The 19814-nt window shown below is 40.6% G+C and overlaps 1 protein-coding gene across 1 annotated transcript in view; it reads left to right on the forward strand.

The window, feature by feature from the left end:
• The window catches only part of LOC309715617 (uncharacterized protein), a gene marked incomplete at its 5' end in the record, with an annotated part of 34071 nt that overhangs the window by 4990 nt on the left and 9267 nt on the right, over positions 1-19814 (forward strand). Inside the window, one exon of the mRNA XM_082548860.1 lies at positions 16981-17339. Coding sequence (XP_082404986.1) covers positions 16981-17339 — 359 coding nt within the window. The remainder of the gene's footprint in view (positions 1-16980; positions 17340-19814) is intronic.

Consider the following 19814-nt stretch of genomic DNA (forward strand, 5'->3'; position numbering starts at 1 on the left):
CAAGGAGCCAGGCACCTTACGTGATAGTTATTGCTTTGCACCTTTGCTTGAAAATAAGCTAACAGTCAATGGATCATTATAGCATCTGCTGATTAATGAACAGTCTCACTACTTGTGTCTCTTGTTTTTTATTGCCTTTTGTATATTTATATGTGCTGTTCTATGTTTTTTAAGGAGTAAAGCTCAGAGGATACCTTTTTTTTCTGATGATTCAGGAAATTGGGCCTAAAAAACCACCAGGGCTGAAGGATGAGACAAAATCAAACTCCAGGATTTGGAGATGGTTTAAAAGCCCAAAGGTGATCATACTGGAGGGAAAGCAGAGAGGTGGGAGTGGCAGGTCTGAAATGGCAACAGAGTTAGTACATGGTTAATAGACCAATAGAGTTTGATTGAATGGACAGAATGGAATGGAATAGTGGCAGTTTTCAAGGCACTCATGGGTGCTTGATGTCCTTCTACATCTATATCCTACATCAGTCCTGCTTCTAACCACTTTGGTGCCCTAGGCAAGATTTTAGGTGGCCCTCCATTGCAAGAGAAATAAATTCCTCTGCCCATTTACATACACTCACACAAGAAACTGAATAGCTTTGCCTTTGACATTTTCTGTACTGTACATGTATAAAATACAATGGATTTTGCTTCTGACATGAAAGCTAGATTTGATTCAAATTCATGTCATTGCAGTGAAATGCTGATTAGCAGAATGCAAAGATGCAGTGAAATGCAGTATTGACATTGTCATGATGTGCATTTTAACAGTGATTTAAAGTTTGACGCTATAAACACACAACTAGTCTAACAACTATGATGCATAAAGGGGTAGAAAAGGAATAGCACTGTGACTGACTGTTACAGGCAAGGCAAACATTAGCTAACCAGATGGCAATAAAAACGTAGATAAATATAACAAATGTAATACCTGCTGCCAATACGTGCTACTGTGTCTTTGTACATTTGTCTGTTTTTAAGGAGGTTTGCTGAAAGTATTGATTCGATCGATTTCAAGCTGAGCTGGCAGATGAGCTCCAGTTGCACCTAAATTTGTAATAGCTTAATTGTCAATAGCTTTTATTTACTATTATTATTATGTAAGCTATCTTGCTTTTTGGTGCTTAAATCTAACGAAAGAGCAGGTTTTAAAATGAACAGTGAAAATAAATAAATAAATAAATAAATAAATAATAGTTCTATATTAGAACGATTACATTATAAATGAGAACTATTTTCTTGACTGCTTGTCCAATTCAGGGTTTGGAGAAATGTTGACTCTTTCCATCTATAAAGCAAAATAATCTTGGCAGTCACTAAAAAGTTGATGTAGTGAAGTAACAATGACAATTAAAAAAACTGCAGGAATGCAACAATTATAGAACTAATATGTTTTACCCTGTGGACTAATGTAGCTATTACACATCTTAATGTGAGACTGGCTTGCCTGCAGACATCGTAAACAGCTGACAATAGGATGCACTTTGCAGACTGGAGACAGTGAGGTAGTAAAGCTGATGACTCATTACCCAAAAGAAGCAGTTTTTGAATCACTTGTATCACTCAACAACCTTATCGAATCCCTGCAGATAGTGTGCATTGCAGTTGTTATATTTTACAAGCCGGGGAGGGAAAGAGAGGGAGCGAGCGAATGGATCATCTTTAATTTTCCCCAGGTAGGATTTCAGTTTCTCGCTTACAGAAAGGTGAAATGGTACTTTAGCTAAAGCTGCTGAAGCAGAAATAATTGCCTACATTTATCTGCTTTTGTCTCCCGGAGAACAGCGCCAGCAGTAATGCTCGGCTAATCACTGTTGGGCTCGAGTAAAAACAGCACTGTCAATTCCAAAGGCAGACACAAAAATAGTACACACATGGCACAAGAGGCAGCATTCATCATTTGAAACATTGTGGTTCGATAGCTGTATTAATGACCTAACACACATGCATACACACACCTACTATAGAAAAGAGAGCTTGTTTTGTCAACAGTGTGTGCCCTCATGTTTTATATTTGTGCTACAACTTTGTCAAAAGTAACCACCTATTCATTTGTTTTGCAGGTCATGAAACACGGTTCTAGACTCTAACTGAATAGAGTGAAACAAATAAATAGTATAGGTATGAAATCTATGTAAAAAGACATAATGTGTGTGAAATGTTTATATCTCTGAAGGTCAAACACTCTGCATTGTTGGAATCCCACAATTTCACAAAGATACACTAATCTAAAAGATCTTTAAACATAGTAAACATACCTTGTGTGCCACAGACTGCTCCCAAACACGAGGGGACAAGTAATACCTCTAAAACACTTAAGTTGGCTTTATTAAACATTAGATCTCTAGCTGGGAAAACATTTTTAATTAATGATTTAATCACTGAGCACAGCCTTGATTTTATGTTTTTAACTGAAACTTGGTTGGACCAAAGTAACAGTGGAGCTGTTCTCATCGAGACGACCCCTCCTAACTACAGTTTTATCAGTGAGGTCAGGGCGAGCAGGAGAGGAGGAGGGGTTGCTGTCTTATTTAATGAATCATTTCAATGTAAGCAGCTATCTCCTGGAATTTTTCAGTCTTTTGAATATGTGGCTTTACAGCTGAAGGCCCCATCCAAAGTTGTGTTTCTTAATGTTTACGGGCCTCCCAAATACTGCACAGACTTTTTTTAATGACCTCAGTGAACTGCTGTCTGTGATCTGTGTTGATCTCGACTGTGTAATTATTGCTGGGGATTTTAACATTCATGTGGACAACCCTCAGGACAAAGGGACTAAAGACCTGAGTAACACTCTGGGCAACTTTGGGCTGACTCAGCATGTAACAGAGGCCACACATAATAGAGGACACACTCTTGACCTACTGATCGCCAAGGGCCTGAGCATTTCAAAGGTTACTGTGTCTGATGTGGGCCTGTCTGATCATTACTGTGTTTTCTTTGAAAGTAAAATCTCAGCCCACACAAATATATCAACAACAGTGATCACAAAACGGTGTATAACTGAACACAGTAGTGCAATTTTTAACCAGGTCTTCCCATTAACACCTGACCTGCCCAGAGGGTCAGTCAATGAGCTCGTCAATAGCTTCAATGCTAACATGTTAAATGTAATGGACACTATTGCTCCCATTAAGGTGAAGGTTATCTCTGGAAGGAAAAAGTCTCCATGGAGAAACTCCACACTGGTGAAAAATGAAAAAAGAGAGTGTAGGAAAGCTGAGCGCAGATGGAGAAAAACAAACCTCCAAGTTCATTATGACATTTATAAAGAGAAACTTCACAATTATAATTTACAACTGAGGAATGCAAGGAGGTCCTACTTCTCTGACATCATCACTAAAAACAGCCATAATGCTCGGGTCTTATTTTCTACAGTTGACAGGCTAACAAACCCTCCTGTGTCAGTGGCAGCTGAACTTCATTCGACCATGGCCTGCAATGACTTTGCCAAATTCTTCACTGAAAAAATCCAAAAAATTAGACAAGCAATTGGTACATCAACAGCAGATCCAGGATATGTACTGTGTCCACCAAAAAACTGCTTAAATACCATGAAACAGTTTCAACCTATTAACAGCAAAGACCTGGAGGACATCTTAGGTCAACTGAACTCCTCCTCCTGCTGTTTAGATGTCCTGCCAACAAGTTTTTTCAAAAAGGTCTCAAAGACTTTAGAGTCAGACCTGTTACAGATCGTCAACTTTTCTTTATTATCAGGTGTGTTTCCAGAATCACTAAAAACTGCTGTAATCAAACCTATACTGAAAAAGGACAATCTTGACAAGACACAAATGAACAACTACAGGCCGATCTCAAATCTCCCGTTTTTAAGTAAGATCATTGAAAAAGCAGTTTCTCAACAGCTCAATTACTTCTTAAAACAGAATAATTGCTACGATGCCTTCCAGTCAGGTTTTAGACAGAACCACAGCACTGAAACCGCTCTGACCAAAGTGTTTAATGACATATGTCTGAATACAGACAGTGGAAAAATGTCAGTCCTAGTTTTACTGGATCTCAGTGCAGCATTTGATACGGTTGACCACAACATATTACTCAAACGACTGGAGAACTGGACAGGTCTTTCAGGAACTGTACTAAACTGGTTCAAAACATACGTAGAAAACAGGAAATACTTTGTATCAGTAGGTAACTTCACATCTGAGCAGACAAGTATCACATGTGGAGTTCCCCAAGGTTCCATCTTGGGACCCCTTCTGTTTAACATCTACATGCTCCCACTGGCACAGATTATAAACAACAACAAAATAAACTATCACAGCTATGCAGATGACACACAAATATATATTACAATGTCACCAGGAGACCGAGGCCCTGTACAGGCTCTTGGTAAATGCATTGAGGAAATCAATGACTGGTTGTGCCACAATTTTCTCCAGCTAAACAAAAACAAAACTGAGGTAATAGTCTTTGGCGCCAAAGAAAAACGATTACAGGTCACCAGAGAACTTCAATCTATACATCTAAAAACCACAAACCAGGCGAGAAATTTGGGTGTAGTGATGGATGCAGACCTAAACTTAGAAAAACACATTAAGACAATAACAAAGTCAGCTTACTATCACCTCAAGAATATATCAAGGATAAAAGATCTGATGTCTCAACAGGACCTGGAAAAACTAGTCCATGCATTCATCTTTAGTAGGCTTGATTACTGTAACAGCATCTTTACAGGTCTACCTAAAAAATCAGTCAGACAACTACAGCTCATTCAGAACTCTGCTGCTCGAGTCCTCACTAAGACCAAAAAAGTGGACCACATCAGTCCAGCTCTGAGGTCCTTACACTGGCTGCCTGTCCGTCAGAGGATAGACTTTAAAGTTCTGATGCTGGCCTATAAAGCTCTGAATGGTTTAGGACCAAAATACATCAATGACCTCCTGACCCGGTATGAACCATCCAGATCCCTCAGGTCATCTGGATCCGGTCTTTTATCAGTTCCCAGAGTCAGAACCAGACACGGAGAAGCTGCATTCAGCTTTTATGCTCCTTATATCTGGAACAAACTCCCAGAAAGCCTCAGATCAGCTGAAACACTCAGTTTATTTAAATCCAGGTTGAAGACTCACCTGTTCTCAGCTGCATTTGAATAAAGCACCAAATCCACACTTTAAGCTTAAATTTCAAAACTTACATTTAACTACTGATTTTATCTACTGTTCTGATTTTATCTGTTTTGATTTTATATACTGTTGTTTGTTGTTTGTTTGTTAATTAGTTAGTTAGTTTATTTGCTTGTTTTAATCAATTTTAAATCATGCTTTTTATTTGTTCTTGTTTCTAATGTCTCTGTAAAGCACTTTGAATCACCTTGTTGTTGAATTGTGCTATACAAATAAACTTGCCTTGCCTTGCCTTGCCTAATCTAATAGGATATATAAACTATAAAAATATAAGCTGATGGATGCAATGTGCATGAAATAGAATTAAAAACACGCTGCCAAGCCGCAGTATACTGTAATGTTTTTTTTTATACAAATATAAAAATATATAAATATAAAAAGACAACTGCAGCCCAATTTGTTTAATGTGTTCCTGTTCTCTGGTCCTTCTGTACTTTAAATCTCATAAGAGGAAGGTGTATTTTAACAAACACAGCCTCTGTGGTATTTTTGGGGGTTTTTTTACTGGTAAAAATGTTTTCTGTCCTCCTTCATTTTACCAACTGTGGGTCAGATATGGCTTGTGAAAACAAAAGTATCCATCCATCCATCCATCCTTCCTACCTTCCTTCCTTCCTTTGCCTATCCTTGTCAGATATGACCTCAGGAGGTAGAACAAGTCATCTACTTATTGGAAGGTTGGTGGTTCAATATCTTCTTCCGCTTATCCAGGGCCAGTCGTGGGGCAGCAGCCTAAGCAGAGAAGCCCAGACCTCTTTCTCCCCAGCCACCTCCTCCAGCTTGTCCGGGGCCTGCAGAGAGATATAATCTCTCCAGCATGTCCTGGATCTCCCCCGGGGCCTCCTCCTAGTGGGACATGCCCGGAACACCTTATCCAGGAAGCACCCAGGAGGCATCCTTGTCAGATGTGCGAACCACCTCAACTGGTTCCTTTTGATGTGGAGGAGCAGCAGCTCTACTCTGAGCCCTTCAAGAATGGCTGAACTTCTCACCCTATCTCTAAAGCTGAGCATAAACTGTACAATTTTTGGCCCATTTTGAGACCATTTTTCACTTGTGCAACCATTGTGTGGGTTGTGCATCGTGTAGTATACATGGGGTAATGAAAAGCGATTAACACCTCACAACTAGCAGTGCAGCATGTGATCTGGACACAAATGATGGAGGCCCAACTTGTAGAACTTTGGCAAGCTCATCTGAGGCTTTTTGATGTGGCCTCCTAAAATTATCACAACAGCAACAACTGTGAAAATTGTGTGTGTGTGTGTGTGTGTGTGTGTGTGTGTGTGTGTGTGTGTGTGTGTGTGTGTGTGTGTGTGTGTGTGTAAGACAGAGAGGGAGAGCGAGAGACAGATTTTGTGCTACAGCCTTCATGTTATCACTTCATGTCATGGACATGGTGAGCACTCAGGTCACATCAGAGCATTGGGCTGTATAGTGTGAGAACATGCATCGTGACCTACGAACGTCTAACCCCTGAAATTCAGTCGTACAGTTTGAGCAGGAGCTGAATAACGCAACTGAAAAAAATCACACAGTGTATGCCCGCTTTTCAATAGGCCAGTCACCCATCAGAGGAAGCTCATTTCCTCCACTTGTTTCGGCAATCTCATTCTTTTGGTCACTACCCACAGCTTGTGAAGACAGGTGAAAAAAGTATGTAAAACAGATTTTTTTGAGAAAAAAAGAGAGAAACGTGGGGTAAAACAGAGGAAACAGCGTTGAGACATTCACTTTCATCTTCCCTCCAGTGTCTTTATAGTCTTCTTCTTCATGCTGGATGAGACTCACTACTCAATCAAATTAGAAATGACAACCGTGAAAGGTTACATAACCTTCCTGTGGAAATTCTGTCACAGACCAAATCCTGTAATTTTGGCAAGGCCGAGATCACATACAGATCAATGACTTAAATCATCAGCTACCACAAAATCCCACTAGAGGTTAACTGGATTCAAATGGCGCTTAAGACTCAAATGTCACCCAAAACTGAGCAGCTGAGGAAAACTTCTCTTTATGTGCTGTAAATGTAGTCTTTCATGCAGGAGCAATAAATTGCAGGCAGCAATGCTTGCCTGCAATTTATTGTCCTTATGAAACATAGTTGCTATTTTAATGAACTACAGTGACTGAAAAGAAAAAAACTACAGTGAATGAAAAACAAAGACTGCATACAAAAGATGCCAATGGGATGCAACTCATTTGTTTTTGAAACTTTGTTTGGAAACCTCTACTTTAGCATTTAGGTCCTTGACATCTTTATTATTATCATTATTGTTATTTGGGTTAATTGGCTATCAGTTAATGCAACCCAACTTGGGCAAAAAAAATTTTTTTTTTTTTAAATATGGCCTTCAGATCAGTCAGGGACGCTTTCTGTTGGGTTTGTAGAGGGAAATGTGTATTCCTCAACACCTGACAAGGGTGAGGTTCCTGCTTGTTGCCACGTAAAATCAGTCACAAACAGGATGCTGCACCAAAAACCTCCCTGCAATTGCTTCTACTGAATATAGCATACAATGATGATGATTAAAATACCAGAAGTATGTAACTATCCAACAAGATTATGTGTGCATTGAAATGTACTTCTTGCATAGTCTGTAGTAAAATTCAGCAGGGAATGAGCCACATTATAGTCAGATGTCTATTCAATAGTCAGATGTCTATTCATATTAATGTACAGAATTCACCTGCTTGCTGCTACTGCTGCACATTCACCCAATGTATATATATATATATATATATATATAAATGTTTTTCCTCTCCCCCCCCCAAAATTTTTTTTTCCACATGTCGAGGAGTGTGTCAGGCTACATTTCACTGTGTGTTATACTTGTATAACTATGCATGTGACAAATAAAGAACCTTGAACCTTGAACCTTGAATTATTAATTGTCAGGCAATTGAAAAGCAAACTGTCAAAAGACGCCAACACCACAAGCGATGATGATGCACCTGATAATGCGTCACACATCGTGTGTAAAATTTCAAAGAAATAGTTTTATAAAATATATTTGTCATAGAGACTTTTTTTAAAAAAAAATCCCAGGCAATAAATATTTGTTTTTCCTCTAATGGTTTATCATGGGAGTCTACAGCAACCAATGCACCTTTAAAGTCAGCCTCAAGTGGCCATTTAAAGAACTGCACTTTTGTTTTTTAGCAATTTCGGTTTGGCTTTTTTTTCGGTTTTTGCTCCTTTGATCAGCTCCATCACCTAGTGGGGGTGGGGGGTCATAGTTTGGTCCCACCTTCACTGTTGTGATTGGTGTGGGGGTAGGGACAGGCTTAGGGCGTCGGGGGGTTCCCTGGGGGCATCTTCCTTGGGGGGGCTCAACCCGGGGTAGCGGTCATGGCCAATTAGGGGCTCTGTTGGCTCTTAGGTGACGGTTTCCTCGTGGCTGCGTGCAGCGGGGCTAGGGGAGGGTCTGTGCTGACGGACGTGGGTTACTGACCTAGTAGCCTGGCTGCCCCTGGGTGGGTCCGGGATGGGCGTGAGGTTCTGGGGGCGCTCCGTCTCTGGGGTGGGGCCCTGGCCGGGCCTCGGGGGCTTGGGTCCTGGTTGGTGTGTTGCCGGGGTTGTGGGCGGGTGGGTGTGTCGGGGCCCAGCCCTGGTGCAGGGTGCCGCCGATGCGTCGAGCCACCTGGGGGGCTCTTCAACTGGTGGGGCAGGTTGTCACATCTTGCAGGAGCTTTCCTCTCCTCAGGAACTCTCTGCAGGGGGAGCTGGCCCCAGGGAGGGGTTACCTCCCCCTCCCTTCCTTCCCTCCCCATCTCCAGCTGCCTCCCTCTTCCCGCTCCACCACATCCACCCACACATGCAGGGCCTTGGAGTAGGGGTATGTCACCAGGGTGCAGAGGAGGCTACCCCCCCCCCCCCCCCCCGTCCCCTTCTGGCTGCCTCTGCCTCAATTTTATCCCACAACTTAGACATTCACATTACTCACACTCTCATTACACATACATATAGGATCTTGGGGGTGGGCACGATACACGGAATCCAAATTACTATCAGGGTGTACACCTCACCCCTGGCGTCGTTGCCCACCTCTCAATTTTAAATACACGTAGACATTGAGGGCTAGCAGGAGGGACCATGCGCTTACCTGCTGCTCTCTGGCAGGTAGCTCCAAGCCCTCCTGGGTTTTAAATGCACCTTAGAACACACATGCATCGACACTACAATGAGCAGGCGGAGGGAGGTTTGGAGTCTTCTCTCACCCCCGTTCTCTGCAGCCTGCTGGAGCAGGGGGGCTAGGACTAGGAGGAGGAGTTGGCCGTCCGACTGGGGTCTGGAGTGTGGGGCCTCCCTGCTGCTGCGGAGTCGGGGCGGTCTGCTTCTCCCCACCACAGGGAAAAGGGAAACACCACCTGGGTCTGGGTGCAGTTCCCCCCTCCAGGGGCAAGGGTACCTAGACCCGGTTTGTAGAGTACGCTTGGGGAGTGTGATCGTGTGTACAGCGTCTCTTTATGTCTGTCTCCACGTTGGTTGAGTGTGGAGTAAGTGCATATGAGAGCATGAGGGTGGGAATGGATGTTTGTATCTGTGTGTGCCTGTATGTCTGTGTCTATATGTCAGGTTGGGTATCAGACGCCACCTCTCTGGGGACATCTCAGGCCCTCCAAGGTTTGGAGGCCTATCTCCCCCACCACCACTTCCCCTGCCAGTGGCGGACTCCCTCAGACGTCGGTGCGTTGGTGGTTCTTTGTGTCCGGGGATGGGCGTCCAGGTACACACCGGCTCACTCCTTGGCGGCCGCTTATCGGGGCCTGGAGCCTATCGAAATTTTAAACAAATATCCTCATTTGTGGCTCTCATTTTTCTTAGAAACAAAAATTAGGTAAAAAAAAATCTGGTAATTGTTTGTTTTTACATTCATCAGGTCCCAATCAGCCCAAATATCAAATATAATTAAAAATGCATGCCGTGGAAGAGTTCGGGTCTTAGGAGGTTAACTCACTTTAACACTACTATATTAGTGAGGAATTGTGGGCAGAATTTCCTATACTTTGATAACAAGGTGGAAGACTGTAGTGGCATTTTGTAATTGAGGCTTTTGTTTGTTGTTGCTCCAATGGGGAAAAAAAATCTAGCTGAAAATGTTCTGTTTATTTGACCTGTGGGTTCGGATTTCATGGCTCAGTTCCTTGGAAAAGAATGATGCATCGGTAATTGCTTATCAAGGAAGTCATAGCCCAGCCCTTTCTGAATGGGCCTTGTTAATGGCTTTCAGCAAGGAAGAGTCAATCAGTGGTTTGCCATTAGAGGATAATAATACCCCCATTTCCTCTGCTTTGATGCTCTCCAAATTACCTTGATTTTTTTCCCCCAACCTCTTTCAAATCCACACTGAGAGAGTGACATGAGCAGGAGGGGTTATTAAGCCTAAATCCCCACCACATTGAGAGGTTGCAAGATTCATCCATAATTCATGCAGGAAGACGGAGAACAGATTGAATTGTCACAACTCCGGCCAGTACAGATGGAGAGAACGAGAGAGGAATGAGCTGTTCTCCTTTTTCTCAGCGTCCAGATCAGGAATACAAAGGACGCGATTAGCGGGCAGAGAGGGTCAAACTCCTGGCTTCAAGTCCACTCTGTTAAAGAATGTAGCTAATCTTCATTTAACTTAAACTAGCTCTTTCCAGTCTGTGTATGCTCTGTCTGTGCCTGTCAAATTTGGGGGTTATAGGAGATTAGAGTAGCTTAGAAATGAGGATTTGTTCATCGTGTGTGTCAGAGGTTAAAAAAGGGAGCATCAACTGACGTTTGAAATAAGAAGGGATCATGGGGCAGTTTAAGGTCAGGAAGAGGTGATCAAAATTTCAGTCACAAATTTCAGTGTTTATCAACTGAAAAGAAAACCTTTACTCTCACTTCTGTACTGACCAGCTTTTTTTCACTGTTTAGCTGGTTGAGTTGGGTCGAGAGGCTTTAGATGACTAACTATTGTACAATCGTACGTGGTTAGAAAACAAAGCAGGGCAAACCTGGGGGGGGGGGGCACATGCAGAAGTCTTTTTTTTCATTCCTTGCCTTCATTGGTCACCATCATATGCATTTGAAATAAATAATGCATAAATAAATAAACATGACAGGAACGGACTGTCAACAAAGTGCATTCTTTCTAATATATAGCAACTGGCGATTCATCTGACTGCTTAAGGATATCAAATTCTATTCAGTCCAAGTCTCACATGGAGCATTTGCCATCTCAAGTCAAGGTGTGAGAAATCAATCTGTGATGGCTACTGTATGCATCTTTAACATACAGTCTATGGTGACATGAACTCAAATGTATAAAACTGACTGGTTCTTATATAATGCCCTTCTAATCTAGCTGAGCACTCAAAGGACTCTATAGCCTACACCGTGCCTCATTCACACACAAGCACATTTTTCAATGCTCAATTCACACTCTGATGGATGCATAGTAGAGCAACTTGACATTAGTATCTTGCCCAAGGATATTTAGCATGCACGTTGGAGCAGCCAGGAATCAAAACTCCAGCCTTCCAATTAGTAGAGGACCTCCTGAGCTACAGCCACCCAAAAATGATGCTTGAGTGTTTAAAAAAATTACTTAAAAATCAGTACATTTAATTGTGTGGATGCTTTAAGCATCCACACTATTGAGTTCCTGTTTCTCTTTATTCTTTATTATTATCTTTATTGTGTGGATGCTTTAAGCATCCACACTATTGAGTTCCTGTTTCTCTTTATTCTTTATTATTATTATTCCGGGTGTTTCCGTACACTTTTCGCCGTAGAACTACTTCCACAATTTTCAGCCGATTTTCACCGTTCAAATTTTAAACTATTCAACTATTTTTGCTAATGCCGGCTATGACTTTTGGTATTTTTAACTATTATACTTTTTAAAATATTCCACTTTTTTCCTTTAATTTGTCCCATTGAAATGAATGGGAAACTTCAGCAATTCTGCTAAAATTTGCTTGTTTTTGAAACTTAACTACTTCCTCATACTTTCACCTAGAACAACAATTCAAATTTTAAAATGTTCACAAATTATTGGGCTATTCAGGTATGATTCAGCTTTTTCAAATCTTTAACTGTTTTACTTTTATGCCTCTTAAAGTTTTGAGTTGCAAAATTGTGATTTTTCACAAAATACATGTGTTGTTATGGTTGCTATGCTCTTGGCTTCCAGTGTGCCACTGAAGGTTTTGCAATTTTTGCTTCATGTCCGAACAACTGTTTGCTACTTGCTCAATTTTCACTCAACTTCCACAAATTATACATCAAAACGTAGGTATTTTTGCTGGCTTTCAGAAAATGTCACTATCATTGTTGTGGTATTCATAGAACTTTCGCAAATCTCCTCAGACTAACACAAGGTCAGAAAACTCTCCATATAAAGTCAATGGAGAGTTTGTTCAAAATCACCGCTGCATTTCTGGAATGAGAGGCATATTCGAATCGTCATATCTCCTTAACGAAGCAAAGTTAAGACATGAGGCTTGTCCCAGCATATCTTCAGACACTCCTGACGCTCACAATTCAAGAATTTCTTTCTCAACTATTACCGTTCTGAAATGAGTTGGACTTGTTTGAGGGTAGGAAATTCGTCCTTCGCTCAGATTTCTTCAGATTTCAAAGTCTGGAAATGAACCACTTTTTTCTCTCGTCATAACTTTTTGTTGGATTTCCACAGAGACCTGAAAATTTCCATGATTGTTCACCAAAGCCTGCTGTCTCTTACGGTGAAAGAATGATATCGATACTCCAAATAGATTTCAAGTTACAAAGCGTTGTTTGAGGGCAAGTCAAGGCAGTTTTTGCTTCGCTCTACTCAGTTATGGTGCATTAGAAGTCAAATATCTTTAATAATTCATATTTTAATGATAAATTGTAAACACTGGAAGATTCCCCCATGTCTTCTGAACAAAACGGTGTAAGAATGACCGTTCTAGCCCCTACGGTTAGGAAATTATGGTCATTTGTTTGAGGGGAGTCGTCACTATGAGAAATAGACTGCAATAATCCTGTGCCTCTCTCTGCTGCGTGTGTAAAAAGATGCACCTTTTTTGGCGGGAAAACGTAAACAGCCACTCTGATTGGTGGATTTAAATTCGGCAGCTCTCTCCCTCTGTGTGTGTGTGTGTGTGTGTGTGTGTGTGTGTGTGTGTGTGTGTGTGTGTGTGTGTGTGTGTGTGTGTGTGTGTTTAGTGGGAGAGAGAGAACCCTACCCTTATTTGGCAGCATGTCATTGTAGGATTTAAATTGAATATAGTTAGACTGATTGACTGGATTAGAGCCTGTGTTTGTGTGTCCCTCTCTGCATTTCTGTTTCAATATGCCTCCATATTTGTAATTTTGTAAGTTATTGCTATTCTGCTAAATCATAGTATTTCTGGTACTTTTCGGTACTTGTGCTAAATACAGTATTTCTGCTAAATTATAGTATTTCTGCTTTATTATACTATTTGTGCTAAAACATAGTATTTCTACTAAATGTAGTATTTCTGCTTTTTATACTATTTGTGCTAAATTATAATATTTCTGCTTTTTATACTATTTGTGCTAAATTATAATATTTCTGCTTTTTATACTATTTGTGCTAAATTATAATATTTCTGCTTTTTATACTATTTGTGCTAAAACAGTATTTCTACTAAATGTAGTATTTCTGCTTTTTATACTATTTGTGCTAAATTATAATATTTCTGCTTTTTATACTATTTGTGCTAAATTATAATATTTCTGCTTTTTATACTATTTGTGCTAAATTATAATATTTCTGCTTTTTATACTATTTGTGCTAAAACATAGTATTTCTACTAAATGTAGTATTTATGCTTAATCATACTATTTCTGCTTTTTATAGGATTTGTGCTTAATATAGTATTTCTGCTAAATTATAGTATTTCTGCTTTTTATAGTATTTGTGCTAAAACATAGTATTTCTACTAAATGTAGTATTTATGCTTAATCATAGTATTTCTATATATTTCTGCCAGGTCCCCAGGCAGCCAATCCTCTGTGAGGACTTAGACATTCAAATTTTCAAATCAGGGCCTGCACGGTTTCCCAGCCAATCATATATGTGTCCTGAGGCATTCAAATTTGCATATTGGGGCCTTCATGGCTTCTAAGCCAGCCAATCATATCTGAGGGCTGAGGAATTCAAATCCACAAATCAGGGCCTGCACGGCTTCCCAGGCAGCCAATCATATATGTGGCCTCAGGCATTCAAATTTGCATATTGGGGGAATTCGTGGCTTCTAAGTCAACAAGTCATCCATGTCGTATATCTCTAAAAATTCACATTTTAATGATAAATTGTTAACACTGGAAGATTCCCCCATCTCTTCTGAACAAAACGGTGTAAGAATGACCGCTCTAGCCCCTACGGTTTGGAAATTATGGTCATTTGTTTGAGGGGAGTCCTCACTATGAGAAATAGGCTGCAATAATCCTGTGCCTCTCTCTGCTGCGTGTGTAAAAAGATGCACCTGTTTTGGCGGGAAAAAGTACACAGGCTCTCTGATTGGTGGATTCAAATTCAGCAGCTCCCAGGCTGACCTAGAAACTTACTTCTCTCTCCCTGTGCATTTTTTTGCTGATTTTTTCATTTAACAAGTATATTTGAGGGACCCTCAGCATGTTCAGCATTTTTTCAGCTGTCCATTTTGCTTTTCTAATTTTTCTGTTTAACTTATTACTATTGTGCTAAATCATACTGTTTCTGCTATTTCATAAGATTTGTGCTTAATATAGTATTTCTGCTTTTAATAGGATTTGTGCTTAATATAGTATTTCTGCTTTTTATAGAATTTGTGCTTAATATAGTATTTCTGCTTTTTATAGAATTTGTGCTTAATATAGTATTTCTGCTTTTTATATGATTTGTGCTTAATATGGTATTTCTGCTAAATTATAGTATTTCTGCTTTTTATAGTATTTGTGCTAAAACATAGTATTTCTACTAAATGTAGTATTTATGCTTAATCATACTATTTCTATATATTTCTGCCAGGTCCCCAGGCAGCCAATCCTCTGTGAGGACTGAGACATTCAAATTTTCAAATCAGGGCCTGCACGGTTTCCCAGCCAATCATATAAGTGTCCTGAGGCATTCAAATTTGCATATTGGTGCCTTCATGGCTTCTAAGCCAGCCAATCATATCTGAGGGCTGAGGAATTCAAATCCACAAATCAGGGCCTGCACAGCTTCCCAGCCAGCCAATCATATATGTGGCCTCAGGCATTCAAATTTGCATATTGGGGAATTCGTGGCTTCTAAGTCAACAAGTCATCCATGTCATATAGCTCTAAAAATTCATATTGTAATGATAAATTGTCAACACTTGAAGATTCCCCCATCTCTTCTGAACAAAACGGTGTAAGAATGACCGTTCTAGCCCCTACGGTTAGGAAATTATGGTCATTTGTTTGAGGGGAGTCGTCACTATGAGAAATAGACTGCAATAATCCAGTGTCTCTCTCTGTGGTGCGTGTGTAAACAGAAGCACCCGTTTTGGTGGGGAAAAGTGCACAGCCTCTCTGATTGGTGGATTCAAATTCAGCAGCTCCCAGGCTGACCTAGAAACTTACTTCTCTCTCCCTGTGTGTGTGTGTGTGTGTGTGTCTGTGTGTGAGAGAGAGAGAGAGAGAGAGAGAGAGAGAGAGAGAGAGAGAGAGAGAGAGAGAGAGAGAGAGAGAGAGAAAGCCTTTTAATGGGATGATCTCATTGTAAGATTCAAATTCAATATATTTAGACTGGGTGACTGAATTTGATCTTGTGTGTGTGTCTCTCTGTGCATGTGTGTTTCCTTATGTGTAGATATTTGTGATTGTGTGGCTGTTATAGATTTTTTTTGCTGATTTTTTTCATTTAACAAGTATAGTTGAGGGACCTTCAGCACGTTCAGCATTTTTTCAGCTGTCCATTTTGCTTTTCCAATTTTTCTGTTTAAGTTATTACTATTGTGCTAAATCATACTATTTCTGCTATTTTATAAGATTTGTGCCAAATACCGTATTTCTGCCAAATATAGTATTTCTGATTAATTATAGTTTTTTCCACCAAATCATAGTACAGTATTTCTGCTTTTTATAGGGTTTGTGCTTAATATAGTATTTCTGCTAAATTATAGTATTTCTGCTTTTTATAGTATTTCTGCTAAATTATAGTATTTCTGCCAAATTATAATATTTGTGCTAAAACATAGTCTTAATTTAAAATTACAATATTCATAGTTCATCACAGTGTCTCTGGTAAATCACAATATTTCTGCTCTGTTGTACTATTTTTCTAAATCATAGTGTTTCTGTAATGTTTAAGTATTTTTGGCTAAATATATTCTTTCTGTTATCTTATACTATTTCTCCTAAATTCTTGTATTTTTGAGAAGTGTTACACCCCGGCCTAGGCAACCGGGGTGCAACGCAGGAAAATAAAAATAAGGCAAAACACACGAGAAAAAAAACTAAAGCTCTCCACCAATATCCCAAAACGAAGGTGTCTCAAACGAAAATATTAAAAAACCCATTCACAACTATTTACAGCAGACTATTTATTCACAACAAACACACCAAACTATTTACAACACGGGGGAGATCGCGACCATGACACACTGAAACACAAGGCTTAAATACATAGAAGGGGCAATCAGGGAATGGACCACAGGAGGGAAACACAGCTGGGGCAAATTAGACCTGACGAGACAGGGAAACGTAAACTGAAAACACTAAGATAACACAGACTTTCAAAGTAAAACAGGAAACACATAACAGCCACGCCAAAAGCAACACACCGACAACACCAAAACGTAACAGTTCCCCCCACCCAAAAATCAAACATTTAACACCAAGTGAAAAGTTTGATCCAGACAGACGAAGCCGATGAAGGCTGGAGCGGTCCCACTGACCCTCCAGCAGACGACGAAGGTTGGAGCAGTCCCACGGACCCTCCAGCGAAGGCGGATGAAGGCTGGAGCGGTCCCACGGACCCTCCAGCGACGACAAAGGCTGGGGCGGTCCCACGGACCCTCCCCTCAGCGAAGGCAGACGAAGCAGATGAAGGCTGGAGCGGTCCCACTGACCCTCCAGCAGACGACGAAGGCTGGAGCGGTCCCACGGACCCTCCAACGACGACAAAGGCTGGGGCGGTCCCACGGACCCACCCCTCAGCGAAGGCAGACGAAGCTGATGAAGGCTGGAGCGGTCCCACTGACCCTCCAGCAGACGACGGAGGCTGGAGCGGTCCCACGGACCCTCCAGCGAAGGCAGATGAAACCGAGGGAGGCTGGAGCGGTCCCCCTGACCCTCCAGCAGACGACGAAGGCTGGAGTGGACCTCCCTCGGACCCTCCAGCAACGGCGGACGGCCGAAGCGGCCCTCCCTCGGACCCCCCAGCGATTGGACGAGCCCCCATATGTTACACCCCGGCCTAGGCAACCGGGGTGCAACGCAGGAAAATAAAAATAAGGCAAAACACACGAGAAAAAAAACTAAAGCTCTCCACCAATATCCCAAAACGAAGGTGTCTCAAACGAAAATATTAAAAAACCCATTCACAACTATTTACAGCAGACTATTTATTTACAACAAACACACCAAACTATTTACAACACGGGGGAGATCGCGACCATGACACACTGAAACACAAGGCTTAAATACATAGAAGGGGCAATCAGGGAATGGACCACAGGAGGGAAGCACAGCTGGGGCAAATTAGACCTGACGAGACAGGGAAACGTAAACTGAAAACACTAAGATAACACAGACTTTCAAAGTAAAACAGGAAACACATAACAGCCACGCCAAAAGCAACACACCGACAACACCAAAACGTAACAGAAGTTATCATGTTTCTGGTAAGTTACAATATTTCTGCTAAATTCTGCTATGCTATTGTATTTCTGCCAAGTATTATGTTTCCTCTAAGCTATTGCAGTTCTGCTAAGTTATTCCATTTTAGCAAACTTCTTTTGCTTCTGCAAAGTTTTTACAATTTCTGCAACTTTTCAGCTTTTTCAGCTACTTTTTGCATACAGCTTCAGCTTTAAGCATCCACACTGCATTTTCGCAGGAAATGCAAATTTTTCTAGTTATTATTGTGTGGATGCTTTAAGCATCCACACTATTGAGTTCCTGTTTCTCTTTATTGTGTGGATGCTTTAAGCATCCACACTATTGAGTTCCTGTTTCTCTTTATTCTTTATTATTATTATTCTTAGGACTTCCGTACACTTTTCGCCGTAGAACTACTTCCACAATTTTCAGCCGATTTTCACCGTTCAAATTTTAAACTATTCAGCTATTTTTGCTCTTTCCGGCTATGACTTTTGCTATTTTTAACTATTATACTTTTTAAAATATTCCACTTTTTTCCTTTAATTTGTCCCATTGAAATGAATGGGAAACTTCAGCAATTCTGCTAAAATTTGCTTGTTTTTGAAACTTAACTACTTCCTCATACTTTCACCTAGAACAACCATTCAAATTTTAAAATGTTCACAAATTATTGGGCTATTCAGGTATGATTCAGCTTTTTCAAATCTTATACCGTTTTACTTTTATGCCTCTTAAAGTTTTGAGTTTCATTTTTTTGATTTTTCACAAAATACATGTGTTGTTATGGTTGCTATGCTCTTGGCTTCCAGTGTGCCACTGAAGGTTTTGCAATTTTCACTTCATGTCCGAACAACTTCCTGCTACTTGCTCAATTTTCACTCAACTTCCACAAATTATACATCAAAACGTAGGTATTTTTGCTGGCTTTCAGAAAATGTCACCATCATTGTTGTGGGATTTATAGAATTTTTGCAAATCTCCTCAGACTAACACAAGGTCAGAAAACTCTCCATATAAAGTGAATGGAGAGCTTGTTCAAAATCACCGCTGGATTTCTGTAATGAGAGGCATATTCGAATCGTCATATCTCCTTAACGAAGCAAAGTTAAGACATGAGGCTTGTCCCCGAATATCTTCAGACACCCCTGACGCTCACAATTCAAGAATTTCTTTCTCACCTATTACCGTTCTGAAATGAGTTGGACTTGTTTGAGGGTAGGAAATTCGTCCTTCGCTCAGATTTCTTCAGATTTCAAACTGTGGAAATGAACCACTTTTTTCTCTCGTCATAACTTTTTGTTGGATTTCCACAGAGACCTGAAAATTTCCATGATTGTTCACCAAAGCCTGCTGTCTCTTACGGTGAAAGAATGATATCGATACTCCAAATAGATTTCGAGTTAGAAAGCGTTGTTTGAGGGCAAGTCAAGGCAGTTTTTGCTTCGCTCTACTCAGTTATGGTGCATTACAAGTCAAATATCTTTAATAATTCATATTTTAATGATAAATTGTAAACACTGGAAGATTCCCCCATCTCTTCTGAACAAAACGGTGTAAGAATGACCGCTCTAGCCCCTACGGTTTGGAAATTATGGTCATTTGTTTGAGGGGAGTCCTCACTATAAGAAATAGGCTGCAATAATCCTGTGCCTCTCTGTGCTGCGTGTGTAAAAAGAGGCACATGTTTTGGCGGGAAAAAGTACACAGGCTCTCTGATTGGTGGATTCAAATTCAGCAGCTCCCAGGCTGACCTAGAAACTTACTTCTCTCTCCCTGTGCATTTTTTTGCTGATTTTTGAGGGACCCTCAGCATGTTCAGCATTTTTTCAGCTGTCCATTTTGCTTTTCCA

The sequence above is a fragment of the Aulonocara stuartgranti genome (genome assembly GCF_965226115.1).
Source record: "Aulonocara stuartgranti genome assembly, chromosome: 10".
Taxonomy (NCBI): domain Eukaryota; kingdom Metazoa; phylum Chordata; class Actinopteri; order Cichliformes; family Cichlidae; genus Aulonocara; species Aulonocara stuartgranti.